Source organism: Ambystoma mexicanum, chromosome 10, assembly GCF_040938575.1.
Source record: "Ambystoma mexicanum isolate Mex_15411 chromosome 10, UKY_AmexF1_1, whole genome shotgun sequence".
NCBI lineage: Eukaryota > Metazoa > Chordata > Amphibia > Caudata > Ambystomatidae > Ambystoma > Ambystoma mexicanum.
The window spans coordinates 1,663,195,898-1,663,222,563 of record NC_090932.1 but is presented as its reverse complement, the minus strand read 5'-3'; the positions used below and the strand labels follow the sequence as shown (position 1 = coordinate 1,663,222,563).

Sequence of the window (26,666 nt, the reverse complement as noted above, 5' to 3'; positions counted from 1 at the left end):
GGACCTTAGTTAGAAATTTGTAATCCGATCGGACCTCCTTAGGATTTGATCAGGTGAGTATCCTGATCATTTGTTTTGGCGTATTACACCTGCAAGTGCAATTATTGACCAGGTAACTCCAGTATTCTGATATGCCTGAGAAATTGTCTGCCTGCTTCAGGGCATTATTCAGCAGTGACAGACAATCTTTGTAATTTGGCCGACCAGCACCAATGGAGGGGTCGCCGGTGTGTACTATGTACTGTAAGCACGGCGATGGTAGTATAGTATTTAATGATATTTGGCACAAGCTAGACATGTTTCCGAACTTCAATGGCCAATCAATGGTAGTATTGAAATTCCTCATATTGAATACTTAGAATCCATATTATTGAAGAAAAAGGCTAGACCTGCAGCATTCGATGTATTACAGAATTGGAAGAAAGAAGCTATGCAGCAGCTTAAAAGTAGAGAAAAGCATGCGCGCCGTCATATGACGAACGCCGAAAAAAAAGTGCTGTTATATGACCAGAATAAACAGTCTAAGTCAGTTTGGAATATGCATAGGGCTTTTTCACTTGGTATCCAGAAAATGTATCCTTCGAAAGACTTCCATGTTTCTGATGAGCTCATTGACAAACTTTTAAATGAACGAAGGCCTGGTGCCACTGCGCCACCTCCATATGTTCCTCTTCCTGCTGTTTTGCCTCATCCTGCTGTTATTCCTCCTCCTGTAGCCCCTCCTGTGCCTCCTATTGCTTCTCTTAATGTTCCTCTTCCTCCGGCTGTTGTTCCTCCTCTTGTTTTCGCTCCTCTGCCTGTTCCTCCACCTTTGCCTGCTGTTACGTGTCCGGTAGGTTTGCCTGCCGCTCCAGTGATAGTACCTCCGTTTCCAGATGTTCAAAATGTGTCTACTCTCCCTCTTCCAAGTAGTTCTACACCGCTTGTAGTAGAACGGGGAGCGGGATCGAGGGTTGTAACTCGTAATACTGTGTCATCAGAGAAAAAGCGTGAATTGACTGCATGGGCTAAACATTGCATGGAGAGGGGTGAACAAAGTGATGTTTTTGCCACACTCTGTAATGTAGACAATTTTCCTGAGAAAAAACGTTTTTTATTGAAGGATTAGGAATCCATTTATGTGTAATGTGGAACAGGCTAAATGATACAGATCTCCCACAAGGATAAAGGGAACTGAATACTTTAGCATTCGCTAGAGATACTGCAGAGAAAGTACAAGAGCATGTCAAGAGGGTTTTTGGCTATAGAAGGGAGTTGGAAAAGTTAAGGAATGAAGAGATAGATGGTGATAGTTTGGATGCTATGTTAGTACTGAAACGGTTCTTTCCTTGTCGTAAATCCATAAATGAGGAAACACGAAATTGTACGAACGATGCGATTAGGTGGATCTCAGACACATCGATAACTCCCATTGAAGTATATGATACGTATAGTCAGTATACGCCGAAAAAATAAAGAGGAAAGTGATACAGGTAATGGTAGAGTACCTACTGGATGAATCCGTAAAAAGAAAGTTTTGTTGTCCCTCAGAGTTATTGAGTATTTATAAGAGGGCTTTTTCGTTTGACAATTCTTCGGCTGCTTTAGCGCTCGAATTAGCTCTGTTGCTTAGTAAGCGTTCAGTGTTGCCTACTTCTAAGTTGCCTATGGGAGAGGTTCCTCCGACATTTGTCCCAAAAGTAGAGATTCCCGCTAATGTTGCAGCAGGTACACCTGCCCAAGATATCCCTGCACATTATGTGTCACAGTTTGTTCACGTCCCATTCTCGAGACAGGAAGTGAACACCATAAAACAATCTATTCCCGATATTAGGAAAAATCCGACAGGGTTCTACAAAGAAATAGAGTCTGTGTTGCAATCATCAGTATTCACCTTAAGTGATATTGATTTATTATTTCCTGTACTCCTGCCTATTGATTTGTGGAAGCAGATTAGGACTGCAGATGATGTACCAGGATTAGGAGATTCATGGGATAATATGGCTAGACTCGATAGAGGAAGGCCAGCTGTCGAGAGACCGCCACAAGTAATGCTAACTTTGCCTGATAGAATAGTTAAAAAATTGAAAGCTATTATTCCTGAAGGAAGGATTATTTGGGACAAGCTTACGGCCTGTGTCCAAGGAAAGTCTGGAGGTGCTACTGAGTTTTTTAATCGGATCAAACAAGTATTTTCAGATTACAGTAGGCAAGACTTAATCACAGAGTCTGGGAAACACTTATTCGTGGACACATTTGTGTGTGGATTGCTGCCTGACATCCAGTCACAAATTATGTCCTCAGAGAGCGCTTGGCAAGCAAAGTATCAGTCGGAAGTACTGCATATGGCTCAGTACTATGAAAATTGTGTCAATAACGAAAAAGAAAGAGTTGAAAAGAGAAAAGGTGCATAAGTATTATTGGTAGTATAGTATTTAATGATATTTGGCACAAGCTAGACATGTTTCCGAACTTCAATGGCCAATCAATGGTAGTATTGAAATTCCTCATATTGAATACTTAGAATCCATATTATTGAAGAAAAAGGCTAGACCTGCAGCATTCGATGTATTACAGAATTGGAAGAAAGAAGCTATGCAGCAGCTTAAAAGTAGAGAAAAGCATGCGCGCCGTCATATGACGAACGCCGAAAAAAAAGTGCTGTTATATGACCAGAATAAACAGTCTAAGTCAGTTTGGAATATGCATAGGGCTTTTTCACTTGGTATCCAGAAAATGTATCCTTCGAAAGACTTCCATGTTTCTGATGAGCTCATTGACAAACTTTTAAATGAACGAAGGCCTGGTGCCACTGCGCCACCTCCATATGTTCCTCTTCCTGCTGTTTTGCCTCATCCTGCTGTTATTCCTCCTCCTGTAGCCCCTCCTGTGCCTCCTATTGCTTCTCTTAATGTTCCTCTTCCTCCGGCTGTTGTTCCTCCTCTTGTTTTCGCTCCTCTGCCTGTTCCTCCACCTTTGCCTGCTGTTACGTGTCCGGTAGGTTTGCCTGCCGCTCCAGTGATAGTACCTCCGTTTCCAGATGTTCAAAATGTGTCTACTCTCCCTCTTCCAAGTAGTTCTACACCGCTTGTAGTAGAACGGGGAGCGGGATCGAGGGTTGTAACTCGTAATACTGTGTCATCAGAGAAAAAGCGTGAATTGACTGCATGGGCTAAACATTGCATGGAGAGGGGTGAACAAAGTGATGTTTTTGCCACACTCTGTAATGTAGACAATTTTCCTGAGAAAAAACGTTTTTTATTGAAGGATTAGGAATCCATTTATGTGTAATGTGGAACAGGCTAAATGATACAGATCTCCCACAAGGATAAAGGGAACTGAATACTTTAGCATTCGCTAGAGATACTGCAGAGAAAGTACAAGAGCATGTCAAGAGGGTTTTTGGCTATAGAAGGGAGTTGGAAAAGTTAAGGAATGAAGAGATAGATGGTGATAGTTTGGATGCTATGTTAGTACTGAAACGGTTATTTCCTTGTCGTAAATCCATAAATGAGGAAACACGAAATTGTACGAACGATGCGATTAGGTGGATCTCAGACACATCGATAACTCCCATTGAAGTATATGATACGTATAGTCAGTATACGCCGAAAAAATAAAGAGGAAAGTGATACAGGTAATGGTAGAGTACCTACTGGATGAATCCGTAAAAAGAAAGTTTTGTTGTCCCTCAGAGTTATTGAGTATTTATAAGAGGGCTTTTTCGTTTGACAATTCTTCGGCTGCTTTAGCGCTCGAATTAGCTCTGTTGCTTAGTAAGCGTTCAGTGTTGCCTACTTCTAAGTTGCCTATGGGAGAGGTTTCTCCGACATTTGTCCCAAAAGTAGAGATTCCCGCTAATGTTGCAGCAGGTACACCTGCCCAAGATATCCCTGCACATTATGTGTCACAGTTTGTTCACGTCCCATTCTCGAGACAGGAAGTGAACACCATAAAACAATCTATTCCCGATATTAGGAAAAATCCGACAGGGTTCTACAAAGAAATAGAGTCTGTGTTGCAATCATCAGTATTCACCTTAAGTGATATTGATTTATTATTTCCTGTACTCCTGCCTATTGATTTGTGGAAGCAGATTAGGACTGCAGATGATGTACCAGGATTAGGAGATTCATGGGATAATATGGCTAGACTCGATAGAGGAAGGCCAGCTGTCGAGAGACCGCCACAAGTAATGCTAACTTTGCCTGATAGAATAGTTAAAAAATTGAAAGCTATTATTCCTGAAGGAAGGATTATTTGGGACAAGCTTACGGCCTGTGTCCAAGGAAAGTCTGGAGGTGCTACTGAGTTTTTTAATCGGATCAAACAAGTATTTTCAGATTACAGTAGGCAAGACTTTATCACAGAGTCTGGGAAACGCTTATTCGTGGACACATTTGTGTGTGGATTGCTGCCTGACATCCAGTCACAAATTATGTCCTCAGAGAGCGCTTGGCAAGCAAAGTATCAGTCGGAAGTACTGCATATGGCTCAGTACTATGAAAATTGTGTCAATAACGAAAAAGAAAGAGTTGAAAAGAGAAAAGGTGCATAAGTATTATTGCAGCAAATTGTTAGAGGCCCTAGAGGGGGTAATTCGCAGTTTAGGGGTCAGTATGCTCCACAGGGAAAAGCGCCATTTGGTCCTGTAAACATAAACCAGTGTGCTTATTGCAGACAAGAGAGTCATTGGTGTGCACAATGCCCGATCCTCCAGCAGAGGTCGAATCACGCATTTGGGAATATGGGTAGAAGATCCAGAGGCTGCCCAGGGGCAGGGGGTCCTGGTAGAAGTCAGTTTTCACAGGATTCACAACAACCTTTTTCACAGGACAATCAGGCACCAAGTGTGGACAATAGAAACATTTTTGATCACCCTTCTGCCACTTACCTCTCTGAAGAACTTCTTTTCGATGACATTCTGTTTTGCTAGTATTGCCCGAAGCAGGGTTTGGAACCAAAGTCTATTCCCGTTAATCAGAAAGGTCCCTATGTTGAGATGGTAGTGGGGCACAGAAGTGTTCCATTGGCCATTCACGGGTTCCAAACATTTCACTGTCAGGGCAAACCAATGTTTCTGTAGGGTTTTCTGGCACACCAGTTGTCTGTCCGGTTTCTTCGCCGGTACCTATTTCTTTGGGTCCATTTATGGACCACTGTCCATTCCTTTTGACCTTGAATTGCGGAGAGAATTTGTTGGGGTTGAACCTGTTGAAGGAATTAAATGCGGTAAATCATTGTTCTTCTGAAGGAGTGTGTTTGACAGTTTCACCACAGCAACTTTCTGTCTCTCATTTCTTAACCAGACCTTTGCCGCCGGAATTCAGTGATGTGCCCAAGTGTTTGTGGGCAATTGATGACAAGGATGTCAGTGTTTTGCAGAATGAGCCCATTAAGATCATTTTGAAACATAGAGTGAATTTGCCATCCCAGTATAAGATCTCGGTCGATGGTGAGCAAGCTTTGGAATGCATCATTTCCGATTTTGTGCATCCAGGGGTGATTGAGGAAATGGCAGGTAGTTTGTGCAATAGTCCGATTTTGCCTGTGTATAAAAAAGCCGATAATGCAATTTTCCTTCCGTTTTATTATCGATTTACGTGCCAATTTCCTATTGTGCCTGATGTGACAACAATATTGACCATGATTCCAGCTTCAGCTACTCACTTTAGTGTTGTGGATCTAAAGAACGCCTTCTTTAGTATCCCTATACATAAGGACAGTAGATACTTGCTCACGTTCAACTTAGGGGGACGCTTGTTTACCCTTACCTGTGCACCGCAAGGTTACACAGAAAGTTCTAGCATCTACAGTAGGGCTTTGAAAGAGCAGCTCGACACACTCAAGTTGCCCACTACTTGTACGCTGCTTCAGTATGTAGACGATCTTCTCTTAGCTGCTGCCTCAGAGAGCTCTTGTAAGGAGAGCACTGTGTTGTTGCTTATCCACCTAGCAAAACATGGACACAAAGCTTGGCTTAAAAAATTTTGATATTGTCAACAGGAGGTCTCCTGTCAAAGGTGGGAAGAAGGTTGACGCCTGAATGGATAAATATCATTTCAAGAATGTCTGTCCCAAATACACAGAAGGAAGTCAGAGCCTTGATAAGAATGGCTTCTTACTATAGGCAGTGGATCCCGAATTTCTCCTTAGTGATTAAACCAATGTTGGCTTTGACGAAGAAGGGCATTTCTTCGCCATTGCCGTGGAACTTGGAACACCAGTGAGCATTTGATCTGCTCAAGACTGCATTGTGCTCGGCACCAGTTTTGGGCACACCAAACTATGAAAAGGCCTATGTGCATAAATGTGATGGATGTGCTTTGGCTGTGTTAACGCAAGAACATGGAGTGAAGAATAGGCCGTGCGGCTACTTTTCTTCCGCCCTTGATCCTGTTGCATGCGCTTTGCCAAGATGTTTGCGAGCTGTCGGTGCTGCGTCTGTAAAACAGAGCAAGGGAATGGTCCTAGGCCATGCTTTAACCCTAATGGTACCTCACACTGTAGATGTTCTATTAAACAGAACACAAACACAACACCTCATCTCTGCACGATTAACGAGATACACATTGATCTTGTTTGCACCGCAAATCCAAATAAAGAGGTGTTGTGTCCTTAATCCGGCTGAACTTTTACCTTTCCCGCAAGGTACTGCTTGCAGTGACGAAGAGTCACATGACTGCCTTTACACAAAAGAACAAGAGACCAAAGGCAGAATCGATCTAAGAGACATTCCTTTGAACAATCCACAAGGGGAGCTGTTTTGTAATGGCTCCTGTTTCAAACTCCCAGATGGTACATCCACAGCTGCTTATGCAATCACCACATTGAGCACGGTCATGGAGACCAAAAGAATCATGTATAACTCTGCACAGGCCACAGAGATTGTAGCATTGACCCGAGCTTGTGAACTTTCCGAAGGGCTTACCGTAAACATATATACTGACAGTCAGTATGCCTTTGGGGTGGTTCAAAACTATGGTAGACTTTGGGCAGAAAGAGGTTTCTTGACCTCCCATTGCACTAAAATCCAGCATGGCTCCTTGATAGTATGGTTACTCTTAGTGCTTGCACTCCCTATTCAGCTAGCCATTATGAAATGCGCAGCACATCAGAAGATTGTAGACAATGTAGGAAAAGGGAATGCTTTCGCTGACCAGATAGTCAAACAGACTGCCACTGTCTCTCTTCAAAAATGTATACTTTAAGGGAAGCTATAAATGCCTGAACATTAAAGCTGATGCTACGTTAGAGGAATCTAAGAAATGGGCTGAGGGTTTGGCAAAATTGGATGATGATGGGTGTTGGGTGGGTGGACAAAGTAGAAGGGAAGTGGTTACTGACAGACGCATATATTATGATGATGGTTGTTATGGCTCACGGACCCACCCATATCTGTGCTCGTAAGGTCACCAAAATGTTGCAAAATGTGTGGGTAAATGATAAAATACCTAAGGTAGCTGAGCGCTTCATTCAAGGGTGTATGATTTGTCTGCAACATAATGTGGGAAAGGGCACATCGACTCCTAGGGGTAGTTTTGGTCCACCTTCTGTCCCCTTTGAAGTAATTCATTTTGACTTTATTGAAATGGAGCATTGTAACAACTTCAAATATGTATTAGTTGTCATCTGTGCCTTTAGTAAATGGGTTGAAGCTTTCCCAGTCAAAGATGCCACAGCCATGACCACGGCAAAGACCATGCTGGTGGAATATTTTCCTAGATTTGGTCTGCCAAGAGTCATCTGGTAGGACAATGGTCCACATTTTATCACTGTTGTAATTATGCAGATATGCGCAGGATTACAGATCGATAAACGGTTCCATTCGGCCAGACACGCACAGAGTGCTGGACTAGTAGAAAGACACAATGGCATCATTAAGAACAAGCTCGCTAAGACGTGTGCTGACACCAAACTAAAATGGCCGGATGCCTTAACGATCATTTTATTGTCAATGAGGACGACCCATCAAACTAAGACTGGGCTCTCTCCCTTTGAGGTGGTCATGGGTAGGCCAGCTAATATTTGGAATATCCCAAAGCCCCGTTCTTTACGCAAGGTCGAAAATGTACTTCTTTCTGATTACTGTGGCCAGTTAACAAAAAATCTGTATTTGATTTATCACCAGGTGTGAGAGGCTTTACCTGTCAGGTACGAGGGCCCCGGTCACAGCATACGGCCAGGAGACTGGGTCCTCACAAAGTCATTTGAGCGGTCATCTTGCCTCGCACCTTGTTGGCGGGGCCCCCATCAGGTCCTCCTGGTCAAACAGACGGCAGTGCGGGTAGCAGGCAAGAAGCATTGGATCCACGCATCCCACATCAAGAGAATTCCGCACCCTTTGCCAGATGCTACAGATGATACAGAACCCCTCACCAATGCTGTAACCAACGATCACGAAGAAGCAACCAGCATCGAGAGTGCGTTGGAGACTCTCCCTGAGCCCGTGGGGCCTCGGGAAACAGCCACTTCATCTCCACACTCTCCAAAAATTCCGTCTTTAAAGTTTGTTCCAAATCTTGCATCAGATCTTGTCTTGGATTTGTCGCTTCCATCGGGAAGTGACGACACGTTGTTCACAGATCATTCAGTACCAGGAAGCACAAGGTACGATCTGCGTCCGAGGAAATAGACCTACTCCACGGTTCGGCTGTGCTATCAAGGACGAATCAACAAAGGGCTTGCCTTTTTGGCCCGATCACTTGTGCCTAAGGGGATTCTGTTGGCTAGGGTTTGTGAGAGAACTAAGAAGACGCTTGGTCTGGAGATCGCCAGCAAATAGCATAGGTGCAAATCGTTTGAAGAACAAAATGCCTGCAACCGCTCCCGCTCGTATGGAACAGACAAGAAACTGTGTGACCAGCCACGAAAACGAACAATCGAATGCATGGGCCCCGAAAATGTATTCTTGTCTAGTGATAATGTTAACTGGTTTTACAATAGTCATTGCCTTAGGATTCTGGTATCTGGAAGAAGTACATCCGCTTGAAAATGTGTTACCTACTGAAAATGTACCCACTGTTTCTACTCCTTTCGTGCATCTGCACACTCTATCTCCTAGGGACTCTCACCACAGACAGAGTTACCACAACAATACTCTATTACTCATTATGAATGCTACACATGCCATTTTTATATAGGTCCAACTGTTGGGTCTGTTCGCATTTAACGCAAAACGGGGATAAGGGGCTGGGTTGGTATATTCATCCTTTACCCTTGACAACCGCTTGCTGTGCTTCTCTTAGAGCACTATTCTTTGGCGGATGGAACGATAGCATCTGGGGGAACTTTGATGGGACTAACTTGAACGATTTTGAAAAACGTGTTCTAACGCCCCTGGGATGCTCACTCTTTGCGAATAGCCAAATGTTGCTTCTATTAGGCCTTCTGATAGACTGTCCGATCCTTTTCAATCTCTGATCTCTTTTAAGATGGCTCCTATAGGCAATAAGGATGCCACGCCACCTTCTTATACTGTCAAGCACAGGCCCTATTCAGTTTCTTTCTGCATATAGAGGAATGGTACTCAGTCAATGGGTGATTTCTAGGGTTGTGCCAATGTTGCGAATTTGACTAGTGAGGGCCGACCTTTGTATGTAGGTGAACCTGTCTACTTTGTTTGTGGTAATGTAGCATTTCCATGGTTACCCAGGGATTGGCAGGGAACCTGTTATTTAGGGATTCTGTTACCCGGGGTATTCATTGCTAGCACTGTAGAAATTTCAAAGGCTTGTCCACGGCAGGACGAGAATGGTGATACTTCAGCACAAGTTCTGGGCGATGTAGCTAAATCCCTTTTGCCATTTTGGGGGCAAATACGAAACTCTGAAGATATCAGGAGACTAGCGAGAGTACTGGAGAGGACCATCAACCGGACCACTGACATACTCTATAATATGACATTAGAACAGAAAGCAATAAGGTTAGTGGCACTTCAGAACCGGATGGCATAAGATGTCATCCTGGCTGAACGTGGTGGGGTATGTAAATTAGTGGGATCCGCTTGGTGTGTTTTCGTGCCAGATTCCTCCCCAACTATCTTTAGGGCGATTCAAAATCTGCATGTTCTCAGTTCAGAAGTGCATGTTCCCGAGGGGAATTGGGATCTTAGTGCTTGGTTCTGGGACTTCCTACGATCATGGGGATGGAAGCTACTTTCGGTCTTGCTGATTATTTTAGGTGTTCTGTTGTTTCTTTGCTGTTGTATACAATGTCTTCCTGGTATGTGTTCGATGTTAGGAGGATGTTGTGCACAAGCGATAGGTACATTAGGCCACAAGGTATTTGCCCCAGAGAACATATCTAACAAATTCGCACTGAAGGAAATCTCAGTATCCGACCTTATGACAATTGATATCTCTGATAGTGATTCAGGATGTATGGACATTGAGACGTGGAGTTATTCGTAAAGTGACTAGAAGTAGTTTAGCACTTGGCTTAGGCCAAAAGGAGAGTTTGTTAAATGGGATATGATATTGTGCCTCCTTTATTGTATATATTGGCCTAAGCCCAGTCGCTCTGCGAAGAAATCCGCATTGCAAAGTTCCGATTTTAGATCGACTTAGCCGCCATTTTAGGTCCATCCGTCATTTTGATTCTCACTCCAAAGTAACTCTGTGTTCTAAAATGGTGGTCAGTGTTTCCCGCTCGTAACTGACCCGTCCCGACCTTTGCATGCAAGTTAATGCCTAAACTGTCCATTGGCCGAATGTTTGGGTCGTGTAAAGAGAATTTCTCCTACGCTTGACTTGTATACAGTGGATTACCTGTGCCAACAAGTCCGACCATCGGACATACATCAAATACAATGATGTATAAATACTAAATGTGGACACTTGTTGAACTACATTGTATAGGACATGTACTAAGGCTTAATGTTAAATCCAAAGATACACTGTTGCCATTATGACTTGTTGATGTACAAAATGAAAATAATCCACATGCATATAGTTGGACAAACTAGAAGTGAACTCGGCACAAACCCTAGACCGAGTATTATTAACCTGTAGAGGGGCTGGATATTACGATTGGAAAATGTATAAAAAGTGTAAATGTTTAGACATCCAGTACCTCTCACTTCTCACACCGAAAGGGCTGGTATTCGCTCTGATGTACGGAGGGCCAGATAGCTATCTGATATTTTGTTTCTTTGTAAACTGTACAGTTATAGAATAAAGATCTGTGAATCTTTATAAGCCCGTGTTTGGTGTATTTCGTTTTGGGGTACTCAGCCTCGATATTTCCTTTTGTTTTTACAAATGTTGTGAGATTCTTTTTCCAAAGTATCATAAGTGGTGTCATCGTGAGATCATTTAGGCCTGATACATAGTCCACCAGCAACGGGGCAACCATATGTGCAATCACCTCCAAGGAAAACACAGGACCATGTGTAAGCAGGGGAGCCAGGTTCATGGCAGCAACTGAACCCCTTGAGTCAGAGGAGTCGAAGCAGTCAGCGGGTCAAAGGGAATCCTTTCTGAGATGGAGGACCAAGAAGGTCAACCCTGGGAGAGCATCCAGAATCCAACCTGGGGAAAACAATTAAGGGGCAAGGAATGCTCAGGAGATATTAAGAAAGCCCAAACCATTGGGAGCGGGCTCTGAGCAAACCCCAGCCCATCCACCGCTCAGCAGAGGAGAGACCACAATCTTAGGAGGAAAAGGAGAAAGACTCTGGGGTCCGAGTGAACCAGATAGTAGCAAGAACCCCAAAGGACAGAATCCAAGGCCTTGGTGGATGGACAACTGACTGTGAGACGACAACACCAGCTGTCACTTATGACACTAAACGGTACTCTTGTGGAGAGACCAGGGAATGCCTTATCAAGGGATATCATTTGGGGGCCACATCATTTTCTTTTCTTCAATGTTTATACTGAATGTGACTCACCTTATTTATGTGTCAGAGCCAAGAACATAGTTGGATTAATATCAGGCCAATGGGTCAATGCTTTAATTCATGCTTTATGCAACATCAGGTTACAATTGACTTTGACAAGTGGAGGTCAGGGGAACTTACGCCAATGGCGTATGTTGAGGTAGCTCCTGGCATCTACCATCAGGGCAGGGGTGACCTCTCCATTTAGCTTCCATGCTTCTGACATTAGGCCACAATTGTGAATGGAAAACTACCCAGGGGTTTGCTGAGGAAATCACATGACATTCTTTGCAGCCATGTGCATGAACCATCTAGTAATATGGCCGGGAGGTGCTAGTAAACGAGAACCTGTGAGACCAAACCGTTCACATTTTTTAATGTCCCTGCAATTCCAAAGTACAGAAAACTTGAAGGTATGTCATTTAGGGGTCACAGCTGCGACCCCTAGCTGTTAGCTTGTGACCTGTGGCCAGTCCCTTGTGAATCCTGGGTATCCTCCAATAGCAACGCTGAATGTGGGGGGCATTGCAAGTTCAAACCGAGGCACGCACGACACTGCTGCACCAAGGCAGTTACTCTGGAATCCACTTTGTTAGCAGGATGGGCCAGCAGCAGCACACGGCACATGTGTGATGAAGCTGGCGGTCAGCAGCAGCTCAGCTTCCAACTGAAGTTTAAATGTAAATACAAATGATTGAGGATCCAGGCAACTCTGGGTCCTCTCTCGAGGTCGGTAGGGTCACTTTCCGTTACTATGAGGATTTATCTTCACCTGTCTCTGAAGAGTAATTCATTAAAGCCTCACCCCAGACACAAGATGCTAGACCTTGTTTTAGCTGTGAATTCTAGTACTTGTAGTCCCAGATTTACAATGGGGAAATCTGGTCCCAGAATACAAAGTTAAAACCAGGACTGAACTAACATCTTCCAAATTGAATGGGGCATGTTGCCATGTGTCACAATGCTGGGTCTTAGATGGGATCATGGTACAATGTTGACGGACTTGCACCATCATATATCAACTATCAAGTGACAAAGGCAACCATACCCAACATCCCATGCACCAGGGAAATTATCAACGGGCTGATGAACCAGATGAGCAGAGAAGAGAAGAGAATAGCGACCCAACAATGACCAGAAGGGTGATTGACTGGAGTAGAGTGACTCATTAGGGATTCAATGACGAGAGGGGTGATGGATCAGAAAAGCAGAGAAGAGAAATGAATAACGACCCACCAAGGAACAGCAGGGTGATTGACTTGAGTAGAGTGATTCACCAGGGATTCAATGACGAGAGGGGTGATGGATCAGAAGAGCAGAGAAGGGAAGAGAATAGCGACCCGCCAAGGACCAGAACAGTGATTGACTGGAGTAGAGTGACTCATCAGGGAGTCAATGACGAGAGGGGTGATGGATCAGAAGAGCAGAGAAGAGAAGAGAATATCGAGCCACCAAGGACAAGAAGGGTGTTTGACTGGAGTAGAATGACTCACCAGGGAGTCAAAGATGAGAGGGGTAACAGATCAGAAGAGCAGAGAAGAGAAGAGAATAGCGACCCGCCAAGGACCAGAAGGTTGATTGACTGGAGTAGAGTGACTCACCAGGGATTCAATGACGAGAGGGGTGACGGATCAGAATAGCAGAGAAGAGAAGAGAATAGCGACCCACCAAGGACCAGAAGTGTGATTGATTGGAGTAGAGTGACTCATCAGGGATTCAATGACGAGAAGGGTGATGGATCAGAAGAGCAGAGAAGGGAAGAGAAGAGAAGGGAAGGGAAGGGAAGGGAAGGGAAGGGAAGGGAAGGGAAGTGAAGTGAAGTGAAGTGAAGTGAAGTGAAGTGAAGTGAAGTGAAGTGAAGTGAAGTGAAGGGAAGGGAAGGGAAGGGAAGGGAAGGGAAGGGAAGGGAAGGGAAGGGAAGGGAAGGGAAGGGAAGAGAAGGGAAGAGAAGGGAAGAGAAGAGAAGAGAAGAGAAGAGAAGAGAAGAGAAGAGAAGAGAAGAGAAGAGAAGAGAAGAGAAGAGTGACCTGCCAAGGACCAAAAGGGTGACGGACTGGAGTAGAGTGACTAACCAGGGATTCAATGACGAGAGGGGTGATGGATCAGAATATCAGAGAAGAGAAGAGAATAGTGACCCGCCAATGACCAGAAGGGTGACTGACGGGAGTAGAGTGACTCATCAGGGAGTCAATGATGAGAGGGGTGATGGATCAGAAGAGCAGAGAAGAGAACAGAATAGCGAGCCACAAAGGACGAGAAGGGTGATTGACTGGAGTAGAGTGACTCACCAGGGATTCAATGATGAGAGGGGTGAAGGATCAGAAGAGCAGAGAAGAGAATAGTATAGCGACCAACCAAGGACCAGAAGTGTGATTCACTGGAGCAGAGTGATTCACCAGGGATTCAATGACGAGAGGGGTGATGGATCAGAAGAGCAGAGAAGAGAAGAGAATTGCAACTGCCAAGGACCAGAAGGGTGATTGACTGGAGTAGAGTGACTCATCAGGGAGTCAATGATGAGAGGGGTGACGGATCAGAAGAGCAGAGAAGAGAAGCGAATAGCGACCGCCAAGGACCAGAAGGGTGATTCACTGAATAGAGTGACACACTAGGGAGTCAATGATGAGAGGGGTGATGGATCAGAAGAGCAGAGAAGAGAACAGAATAGCGATCTACCAAGGACTAGAAGGGTGACTGACTGGAATAGAGTGACTCATCAGGGAGTCATTGATGAGAGGTGCGATGGATAGGAACTGCAGAGAAGAGAAGAGAATAGCGAGCCACCACGGACCACAAGGATGATTGCCTGGAGTAGATTGATTCACCAGGTAGTCAAAGTTGAGAGAATAGCAACCTGCCAAGGACCAGAAGGGTGACTGACTGGACTAGAGTGACTCATCAGGGAGTCAATGATGAGAGGGGTGATTGATCAAAAGAGCAGAGAAGAGAATATCGAGCCACCAAGGACCAGAAGGGTGATTGACTGGAGTAGAGTGACTCACCAGGGAGTCAAAGATGAGAGGGGTGACAGATCAGAAGTGCAGAGAAGAAAAGAGAATAGCGACCCGCCAAGGACCAGAAGGGTGATTGACTGGAGTCGAGTGACTCACCAGGGATTCAATGACGAGAGGGGTGACGGATCAGAAGAGCAGAGAAGAGAATAGCGACCCACCAAGGACCATAAGGGTGATTGATTGGAGTAGATTGACTCACCCGGGAGTCAATGACGACAGGGTTGTTGGATCAGAATATCAAAGAAGAGAAGAGAATAGCAACCCGCCAAGGACCAGAAGTGTGACTGACCGGACTAGAGAGACTCATCAGGGAGTAAATGATGAGAGGGGTGATTGATCAGAAGAGCAGAGAAGAGAATATCGAGCCACCAAGGACCAGAAGGGTGATTGACTGGAGTGGAATGACTCACCAGGGAGTCAAAGATGAGAGGGGTGACAGATCAGAAGAGCAGAGAAGAGAAGAGAATAGCGACCCGCCAAGGACCAGAATGGTGATTGACTGGAGTAGAGTGACTCACCAGGGATTCAATGATGAGAGGGATGACGGATCAGAAGAGCAGAGAAGAGAAGAGAATAGCGACCCACCAAGGACCATAAGGGTGATTGATTGGAGTAGAGTGACTCATCAGGGATTCAAAGACGAGAAGGGTGATGGATCAGAAGAGAAGGGAAGGGAAGGGAAGGGAAAGGAAAGGAAAGGAAGAGAGAGAAGAGATGAGAAGAGAAGAGAGGAGAAGAAAAGAGAAGAGAAGAGAAGAGAAGAGAAGAGAAGAGAAGAGAAGAGAAGAGAAGAGAAGAGAAGAGAAGAGAAGAGAAGAGAAGAGAAGAGAAGAGAAGAGAAGAGAAGAGAAGAGAAGAGAAGAGAAGAGAAGATCGAGCCACAAGGACCAGAAGGGTGATTGACTGGAGTAGAGTGACTCACCAGGGATTCAATGACGAGAGGGGTGATGGATCAGAAGAGCAGAGAAGAGAACAGAATAGTGAGCCACAAAGGATGAGAAGGGTGATTGACTGGAGTAGAGTGACTCACCAGGGATTCAATGATGAGAGGGGTGAAGGATCAGAAGATCAGAGAAGAGAAGAGTATAGCGACCCACCAAGGACCAGAAGTGTGATTCACTGGAGCAGAGTGATTCACCAGGGATTCAATGACGAGAGGGGTGATGGATCAGAAGAGCAGAGAAGAGAAGAAAAAAGCGACCCGCCAAGGACCAGAGGGTGATTGACTAGAGTAGAGTGACTCAACAGGGATTGGATGACAAGAGGTGTGATGGATCAGAAGAGCAGAGAAGAGAAGAGAATCGCAATTGCCCAGGACCAGAAGGGTGATTGACTGGAGTAGAGTGACTCACCAGGGATTCAATGACGAGAGGGGTGATGGATCAGAAGAGCAGATAAGAGAAGAGTATAGCGATCCACAAGGACTAGAAGGGTGACTGACTGGAGTAGAGTGACTCATCCTGGAGTCATTGATGAGAGGTGCAATGGCTAGGAAGTGCAGAGAAGAGAAGAGAATAGCGAGCCACCACGGACCACAAGGATGATTGCCTGGAGTAGATTGATTCACCAGGTAGTCAAAGTTGAGAGGGGTGACGGATCAGAAGAGCAGAGAAGAGAAGAGAAGAGAATAGCGACCCACCAAGGTCCAAAAGGGTGATTGACTGGAGCAGAGTGCCTCACCAAGGATTCAATAACGAGAAGGGTAACAGATCAGAAGAGAAGAGAAGAGAAGAGAAGAGAAGGGCGACCCGCCAAGGACCAGAAGGGTGATTTACTGAATAGAGTGACTCACCAGGGAATCAATGAGGACAGGGGTGAAGGATCAGAAGAGCAGAGAAGAGAACAGTATAGCGACCCACCAAGGACCAGAAGTGTGATTCACTGGAGCAGAGTGACTCACCAGGGATTCAATGACGTGAGGGGTGATGGATCAGAAGAGCAGAGAAGAGAAGAAAAAAGCGAACCGCCAAGGACCAGAAGGGTGATTGACTGGAGTAGAGTGACTCATCAGGGAGTCGATGACGAGAGGGATGATGGATCAGAAGAGCAGAGAAGAGAATCGCAACCACCAAGGACCAGAAGGGTGATTGACTGGAGTAGAATGACTCACCAGGGATTCAATGACGAGAGGGGTGATGGATCAGAAGAGTAGAAAAGAGAAGAGTATAGCGACCCACCAAGGACTAGAAGGGTGACTGACTGGAGTAGAGAGACTCATCAGGGAGTCAATGATGAGAGGGGTGATGGATAGGAAGTTCAGAGAAGAGAAGAGAATAGCGAGCCACCACGGACCAGAAGGGTGATTGCCTGGAGTAGAGTGACTCACCAGGTAGTCAAAGTTGAGAGGGGTGACGGATCAGAAGATCAGAGAAGAGAAGAGAATAGCGACCCGCCAAGGACCAGAAGGGTGATTGTCTACAGTAGAGTGACTCACCAGGGATTGAATGACGAGAGGGGTGACGGATCAGAAGAGCAGAGAAGAGAAGAGTGTAGTGACTGCCAAGGACCAGATGTGTGATTCACTGGAGTAGAGTGACTCACCAGGGAGTCAATGATGACAGGGGTGTTGGATCAGAAGAGCACAGAAGAGAAGAGTGTAGCGACCCGCTAAGGACCAGAAGTGTGATTCACTGGAGCAGAGTGATTCACCAGGGATTCAATGACGAGAAGGGTGAGAGAAGAGAAGAGAAGAGAAGAGAAGAGAAGGGAAGAGAAGAGAAGAGAAGAGAAGAGAAGAGAAGAGAAGAGAAGAGAAGAGAAGGGAAGGGAAGGGAAGGGAAGGGAAGGGAAGGGAAGGGAAGGGAAGGGAAGGGAAGGGAAGAGAAGAGAAGAGAAGAGAAGAGAAGAGAAGAGAAGAGAAGAGAAGAGCGACCTGCCAAGGACCAGAAGGGTGAAGGACTGGAGTAGAGTGACTAACCAGGGATTCAATGACGAGAGGGGTGATGGATCAGAATATCAGAGAAGAGAAGAGAATAGTGACCCGCCAATGACCAGAAGGGTGACTGACGGGAGTAGAGTGACTCATCAGGGAGTCAATGATGAGAGGGGTGATGGATCAGAAGAGCAGAGAAGAGAACAGAATAGCGAGCCACAAAGGACGAGAAGGGTGATTGACTGGAGTAGAGTTACTCACCAGGGATTCAATGATGAGAGGGGTGATGGATCAAAAGAGCAGAGAAGAGAAGAAAAAAGCGACCCGCCAAGGACCAGAAGGGTGATTGACTGGAGTAGAGTGACTCAACAGGGATTCGATGACAAGAGAGGTGATGGATCAGAAGAGCAGAGAAGAGAAGAGAATTGCAACTGCCAAGGACCAGAAGGGTGATTGACTGGAGTAGAGTGACTCATCAGGGAGTCAATGATGAGAGGGGTGACGGATCAGAAGAGCAGAGAAGAGAAGCGAATAGCGACCGCCAAGGACCAGAAGGGTGATTCACTGAATAGAGTGACACACCAGGGAGTCAATGACGAGAGGGGTGATGGAAGAGAAGAGAAGAGAAGAGAAGTGAAGAGAAGAGAAGAGAAGAGAAGAGAAGAGAAGAGAAGAGAAGAGAAGAGAAGAGAAGAGAAGAGAAGAGAAGAGAAGAGAAGAGAAGAGAAGAGAAGAGAAGAGAATGGCGACCTGCCAAGGACCAGAAGGGTGATTCACTGAATAGAGTGATACACCAGGGAGCCAATGACGAGAGGAGTGATGGATCAGAAGAGTAGAGAAGAGAAGAGAAGAGAAAAGCAACCGCCAAGGACCAGAAGGGTGATTCACTGGAGTAGAGTGACTCACCAGGGAGTCAATGACGACAGGGTTGTTGGATCAGAATATCAAAGAAGAGAAGAGAATAGCAACCCGCCAAGGACCAGAAGGTTAACTGACTGTACTAGAGTGACTCATCAGGGAGTCAATGATGAGAGGGGTGATTGATCAGAAGAGAAGAGAAGAGAATATCGAGCCACCAAGGACCAGAAGGGTGATTGACTGGAGTAGAGTGATTTACCAGGGAGTCAAAGATGAGAGGGGTGACAGATCAGAAGAGCAGTGAAGAGAAGAGAATAGCGACCCGCCAAGGACCAGAAGGGTGATTGACTGGAGTAGAGTGACTCACCAGGGATTCAATGACGAGAGGGGTGACGGATCAGAAGAGCAGAGATGAGAAGAGAATAGCGACCCACCAAGGACCAGGAGGGTGATTGATTGGAGTAGATTGACTCATCAGGGATTCAATGACGAGAAGGGTGATGGATCAGAAGAGCAGGGAAGGGAAGGGAAGGGAAGGGAAGGGAAGAGAAGAGAAGAGAAGAGAAGAGAAGAGAAGAGAAGAGAAGAGAAGAGAAGAGAAGAGAAGAGAAGAGAAGAGAAGAGAAGATCGAGCCATAAGGACCAGAAGGGTGATTGACTGGAGTAGAGTGACTCACCAGGGATTCAATGACGAGAGGGGTGATGGATCAGAAGAGCAGAGAAGAGAACAGAATAGTGAGCCACAAAGGATGAGAAGGGTGATTGACTGGAGTAGAGTGACTCACCAGGGATTCAATGATGAGAGGGGTGAAGGATCAGAAGATCAGAGAAGAGAAGAGTATAGCGACCCAGCAAGGACCAGAAGTGTGATTCACTGGAGCAGAGTGATTCACCAGGGATTCAATGACAAGAGGGGTGATGGATCAGAAGAGCAGAGAAGAGAAGAAAAAAGCGACCCGCCAAGGACCAGAAGGGTGATTGACTAGAGTAGAGTGACTCAACAGGGATTGGATGACAAGAGGTGTGATGGATCAGAAGAGCAGAGAAGAGAAGAGAATCGCAACTGCCAAGGACCAGAAGGGTGATTGACTGGAGTAGAGTGACTCACCAGGGATTCAATGACGAGAGGGGTGATGGATCAGAAGAGCAGATAAGAGAAGAGTATAGCGATCCACCAAGGACTAGAAGGGTGACTGACTGGAGTAGAGTGACTCATCCTGGAGTCATTGATGAGAGGTGCAATGGAGAGGAAGTGCAGAGAAGAGAAGAGAATAGCGAGCCACCACGGACCACAAGGATGATTGCCTGGAGTAAATTGATTCACCAGGTAGTCAAAGTTGAGAGGGGTGACGGATCAGAAGAGCAGAGAAGAGAAGAGAATAGCGACCCACCAAGGTCCAGAAGGGTGATTGACTGGAGTAGAGTTACTCACCAAGGATTCAATAACGAGAAGGGTAACAGATCAGAAGAGAAGAGAAGAGAAGGGCGATAGGCCAAGGACCAGAAGGGTGATTTACTGAATAGAGTGACTCACCAGGGAATCAATGAGGACAGGGGTGAAGGATCAGAAGAGCAGAGAAGAGAACAGTATAGCGACCCACCAAGGACCAGAAGTGTGATTCACTGGAGCAGAGTGACTCACCAGGGATTCAATGACGTGAGGGGTGATGGATCAGAAGAGCAGTGAAGAGAAGAAAAAAGCGAACCGCCAAGGACCAGAAGGGTGATTGACTGGAGTAGAGTGACTCATCAGGGAGTCGATGACGAGAGGGGTGATGGATCAGAAGAGCAGAGAAGAGAATCGCAACCACCAAGGACCAGAAGGGTGATTGACTGGTGTAGAATGACTCACCAGGGATTCAATGACGAGAGGGGTGATGGATCAGAAGAGTAGAAAAGATAAGAGTATAGCGACCCACCAAGGACTAGAAGGGTGACTGACTGGAGTAGAGAGACTCATCAGGGAGTCAATGATGAGAGGGGTGATGGATAGGAAGTTCAGAGAAGAGAAGAGAATAGCGAGCCACCACGGACCAGAAGGGTGATTGCCTGGAGTAGAGTGACTCACCAGGTAGTCAAAGTTGAGAGGGGTGACGGATCAGAAGATCAGAGAAGAGAAGAGAATAGCGACCCGCCAAGGACCAGAAGGGTGATTGTCTGCAGTAGAGTGACTCACCAGGGATTGAATGACGAGAGGGGTGACGGATCAGAAGAGCAGAGAAGAGAAGAGTGTAGTGACTGCCAAGGACAGATGTGTGATTCACTGGAGTAGAGTGACTCACCAGGGAGTCAATGATGACAGGGGTGTTGGATCAGAAGAGCACAGAAGAGAAGAGTGTAGTGACCCGCCAAGGACCAGAAGTGTGATTCACTGGAGCAGAGTGATTCACCAGGGATTCAATGACGAGAAGGGTGAGAGAAGAGAAGAGAAGAGAAGAGAAGAGAAGAGAAGAGAAGAGAAGAGAAGAGAAGAGAAGAGAAGAGAAGAGAAGAGAAGAGAATGGCGACCTGCCAAGGACCAGAAGGGTTATTCACTGAATAGAGTGATACACCAGGGAGTCAATGACGAGAGGAGTGATGGATGAGAAGAGAAGAGAAGAGAAGAGAAGAGAAGAGAAGAGAAGAGAAGAGAAGAGAAGAGAAGAGAAGAGAAGAGAAGAGAAGAGAAGAGAATGGCGACCTGCCAAGGACCAGAAGGGTGATTCACTGAATAGAGTGATACACCAGGGAGCCAATGACGAGAGGAGTGATGGATCAGAAGAGTAGAGAAGAGAAGAGAAAAGCAACCGCCAAGGACCAGAATGGTGATTCACTGGAGTAGAGTGACTCACCAGGGAGTCAATGACGACAGGGTTGTTGGATCAGAATATCAAAGAAGAGAAGAGAATAGCAACCCGCCAAGGACCAGAAGGTTGACTGACTGTACTAGAGTAACTCATCAGGGAGTCAATGATGAGAGGGGTGATTGATCAGAAGAGAAGAGAAGAGAATATCGAGCCACCAAGGACCAGAAGGGTGATTGACTGGAGTAGAGTGACTTACCAGGGGGTCAAAGATGAGAGGGGTGACAGATCAGAAGAGCAGTGAAGAGAAGAGAATAGCGACCCGCCAAGGACCAGAAGGGTGATTGACTGGAGTAGAGTGACTCACCAGGGATTCAATGACGAGAGGGGTGACGGATCAGAAGAGCAGAGATGAGAAGAGAATAGCGACCCACCAAGGACCAGGAGGGTGATTGATTGGAGTAGATTGACTCATCAGGGATTCAATGACGAGAAGGGTGATGGATCAGAAGAGCAGGGAAGGGAAGGGAAGGGAAGGGAAAGGAAGGGAAGAGAAGAGAAGAGAAGAGAAGAGAAGAGAAGAGAAGAGAAGAGAAGAGAAGAGAAGAGAAGAGAAGAGAAGAGAAGAGAAGAGAAGAGAAGAGAAGAGAAGAGAAGAGAAGAGAAGAGAAGAGAAGAGAAGAGAAGAGAAGAGAATGGCGACCTGCCAAGGACCAGAAGGGTGATTCACTGAATAGAGTGATACACCAGGGAGCCAATGACGAGAGGAGTGATGGATCAGAAGAGTAGCGAAGAGAAGAGAAAAGCAACTGCCAAGGACCAGAATGGTGATTCACTGGAGTAGAGTGACTCACCAGGGAGTCAATGACGACAGGGTTGTTGGATCAGAATATCAAAGAAGAGAAGAGAATAGCAACCCGCCAAGGACCAGAAGGTTGACTGACTGTACTAGAGTAACTCATCAGGGAGTCAATGATGAGAGGGGTGATTGATCAGAAGAGAAGAGAAGAGAATATCGAGCCACCAAGGACCAGAAGGGTGATTGACTGGAGTAGAGTGACTTACCAGGGAGTCAAAGATGAGAGGGGTGACAGATCAGAAGATCAGTGAAGAGAAGAGAATAGCGACCCGCCAAGGACCAGAAGGGTGATTGACTGGAGTAGAGTGACTCACCAGGGATTCAATGACGAGAGGGGTGACGGATCAGAAGAGCAGAGATGAGAAGAGAATAGCGACCCACCAAGGACCAGGAGGGTGATTGATTGGAGTAGATTGACTCATCAGGGATTCAATGACGAGAAGGGTGATGGATCAGAAGAGCAGGGAAGGGAAGGGAAGGGAAGGGAAAGGAAGGGAAGGGAAGGGAAGGGAAGGGAAGGGAAGGGAAGGGAAGAGAAGAGAAGAGAAGAGAAGAGAAGAGAAGAGAAGAGAAGAGAAGAGAAGAGAAGAGAAGAGAAGAGAAGAGAAGAGAAGAGCGACCTGCCAAGGACCAGAAGGGTGATGGACTGGAGTAGAGTGACTAACCAGGGATTCAATGACGAGAGGGGTGATGGATCAGAATATCAGAGAAGAGAAGAGAATAGTGACCCGCCAAGGACCAGAAGGGTGACTGACGGGAGTAGAGTGACTCATCAGGGAGTCAATGATGAGAGGGGTGATGGATCAGAAGAGCAGAGAAGAGAACAGAATAGCGAGCCACCAAGGACCAGAAGGGTGACTGACGGGAGTAGAGTGACTCATCAGGGATTCAATGACGAGAGGGGTGATGGATCAGAAGAGCAGAGAAGAGAAGAGTGTAGCGACCGCCAAGGACCAGATGTGTGATTCACTGGAGTAGAGTGACTCACCAGGGAGTCAATGATGACAGGGGTGTTGGATCAGAAGAGCAGAGAAGAGAAGAGTGTACTGACCAGCCAAGGACCAGAAATGTGATTCACTGGAGCAGAGTGACTCACTAGGGATTCAATGACGAGAAGGGTGAGAGGAGAGAAGAGAAGAGAAGAGAAGAGAAGAGAAGAGAAGAGAAGAGAAGAGAAGAGAAGAGAAGAGAAGAGAAGAGAAGAGAAGAGAAGAGAAGAGAAGAGAAGAGAAGAGAAGAGAAGACAATGGCGACCTGCCAAGGACCAGAAGGATGATTCACTGAATAGAGTGATACACCAGGGAGTCAATGACGAGAGGAGTGATGGATCAGAAGAGTAGAGAAGAAAAGAGAAAAGCAACCGCCGAGGACCAGAATGGTGATTCACTGGAGTAGAGTGACTCACCAGGGAGTCAATGACGACAGGGTTGTTGGATCAGAATATCAAAGAACAGAAGAGAATAGCAGCCCGCCAAAGACCAGAAGGGTGACTGACTGGACTAGAGTGACTCATCAGGGAGTCAATGATGAGAGGGGTGATTGATCAGAAGAGCAGAGAAGAGAATATCGAGCCACCAAGGACCAGAAGGGTGATTGATTGGAGTAGAGTGACTCACCAGGGAGTCAAAGATGAGAGGGGTGACAGATCAGAAGAGCAGAGAAGAGAAGCGAATAGCGACCCGCCAAGGACCAGAAGTGTGATTGATTGGAGTAGAGTGACTCACCAGGGATTCAATGACGAGAGGGGTGACGGATCAGAAGAGCAGAGAAGAGAAGAGAATAGCGACCCACCAAGAACCATAAGGGTGATTGATTGGAGTAGAGTGACTCATCAGGGATTCAATGACGATGAGGGTGATGGATCAGAAGAGCAGGGAAGGGAAAGGAAGAGAAGAGAAGGGAAGGGAAGGGAAGAGAAGAGAAGAGAAGAGAAGAGAAGAGAAGAGAAGAGAAGAGAAGAGAAGAGAAGAGAAGAGAAGAGAAGAGAAGAGAAGAGTATAGCGACCCACCAAGGACCAGAAGTGTGATTCACTGGAGCAGAGTGATTCACCAGGGATTCAATGACGAGAGGGGTGATGGATCATAAGAGCAGAGAAGAGAAGAAAAAAGCTACCCGCCAAGGACCAGAAGGGTGATTGACTGGAGTAGAGTGACTCAACAGGGATTCGATGACAAGGGGGGTGATGGATCAGAAGAGCAGAGAAGAGAAGAGAATCGCAACTGCCAAGGACCAGAAGGGTGATTGACTGAAGTAGAGTGACTCACCAGGGATTCAATGATGAGAGGGGTGATGGATCAGAAGAGCAGAGAAGGGAAGAGTATAGCAATCCACCAAGGACTAGAAGGGTGACTGACTGTAATAGAGTGACTCATCAGGGAGTCATTGATGAGAGGTGCGATGGATAGGAAGTGCAGAGAAGAGAAGAGAATAGCAAGCCACCACGGACCACAAGGATGATTGCCTGGAGTAGATTGATTCACCAGGTAGTCAAAGTTGAGAGGGGTGACGGATCGGAAGAGCAGAGAAGAGAAGAGAATAGTGACCCACCAAGGACCAGAAGGGTGATTGACTGGAGTAGAGTGCCTCACCAAGGATTCAATAACGAGAGGGGTAACGGATCAAAAGAGAAGAGAAGAGAAGGGCGACCCGTCAAGGACCAGAAGGGCAATTTACTGAATAGAGTGACTCACCAGGGAATCAATGAGGACAGGAGTGAAGGATCAGAAGAGCAGAGAAGAGAAGAGTATAGCGACCCACCAAGTACCAGAAGTGTGATTCACTGGAGCAGAGTGACTCACTAGGGATTCAATGACGTGAGGGGTGATGGATCAGAAGAGCAGAGAAGAGAAGAAAAGAGCGAACCGCCAAGGACCAGAAGGGTGATTGACTGGAGTAGAGTGACTCATCAGGGAGTCGATGACGAGAGGGGTGATGGATCAGAAGAGCAGAGAAGAGAATCTCAACCACCAAGGACCAGAAGGGTGATTGACTGGAGTAGAGTGACTCACCAGGAAGTCAATGATGACAGGGTTGTTGGATCAGAATATCAAAGAAGAGAAGAGAATAGCAACCTGCCAAGGACCAGAAGGGTGACTGACTGGACTAGAGTGACTCATCAGGGAGTCAATGATGAGAGGGGTGATTGATCAGAAGAGCAGAGAAGAGAATATCGAGCCACCAAGGACCAGAAGAGTGATTGACTGGAGTAGAGTGACTCACCAGGGAGTCAAAGATGAGAGGGGTGACAGATCAGAAGTGCAGAGAAGAGAAGAGAATAGCGACCCGTCAAGGACCAGAAGGGTGATTGACTGGAGTAGAGTGACTCACCAGGGATTCAATGACGAGAGGGGTGACGGATCAGAAGAGCAGAGAAGAGAATAGCGACCCACCAAGGACCATAAGGGTGATTGATTGGAGTAGATTGACTCACCAGGGAGTCAATGATGACAGGGTTGTTGGATCAGAATATCAAAGAAGAGAAGAGAATAGCAACCCGCCAAGGACTAGAAGGGTGACTGACTGGACTAGAGAGACTCATCAGGGAGTAAATGATGAGAGGGGTGATTGATCAGAAGAGCAGAGAAGAGAATATCGAGCCACCAAGGACCAGAAGGGTGATTGACTGGAGTAGAGTGACTCACCAGGGAGTCAAAGATGAGAGGGTTGACAGATCAGAAGAGCAGAGAAGAGAAGAGAATAGCGACCCGCCAAGGACCAGAAGGGTGATTGACTGGAGTAGAGTGACTCACCAGGGATTCAATGACGAGAGGGATGACGGATCAGAAGAGCAGAGAAGAGAAGAGAATAGCGACCCACCAAGGACCATAAGGGTGATTGATTGGAGTAGAGTGACTCATCAGGGATTCAAAGACGAGAAGGGTGATGGATCAGAAGAGAAGGGAAGGGAAGGGAAGGGAAGGGAAAGGAAGGGAAGGGAAGGGAAGGGAAGGGAAGGGAAGGGAAGGGAAGGGAAGGGAAGACAAGGGAAGGGAAAGGAAAGGAAAGGAAGAGAGAGAAGAGATGAGAAGAGAAGAGAAGAGAAGAGAAGAGAAGAGAAGAGAAGAGAAGAGAAGAGAAGAGAAGAGCCACAAGGACCAGAAGGGTGATTGACTGGAGTAAAGTGACTCACCAGGGATTCAATGATGAGAGGGGTGATGGATCAGAAGAGCAGAGAAGAGAACAGAATAGCGAGCCACAAAGGATGAGAAGGGTGATTGACTGGAGTAGAGTGACTCACCAGGGATTCAATGATGAGAGGGGTGAAGGATCAGAAGAGCAGATAAGAGAAGAGTATAGCGACCCACCAAGGACCAGAAGTGTGATTCACTGGAGCAGAGTGATTCACCAGGGATTCAATGACGAGAGGGGTGATGGATCAGAAGAGCAGAGAAGAGAAGAAAAAAGCGACCCGCCAAGGAC

General features: G+C 46.3%; 1 protein-coding gene across 1 annotated transcript; it reads left to right on the top strand.

Annotated features, from left to right (window-relative positions):
- Positions 1-23,772: 23,772 nt before the first annotated feature.
- Positions 23,773-24,273, top strand: LOC138493097 (uncharacterized). Its single transcript, XM_069620311.1, has one exon. It carries the CDS (start codon positions 23,773-23,775, stop codon positions 24,271-24,273), a length of 501 nt encoding a protein of 166 aa, XP_069476412.1.
- The last annotated feature ends 2,393 nt before the right edge of the window (positions 24,274-26,666 follow it).

Coding starts and splice junctions, on each gene's coding strand:
- LOC138493097 (XM_069620311.1), top strand. CDS start 23,773: ATGAGAGGGGTGATTGATCAGAAGAGCAGAGAAGAGAATATCGAGCCA.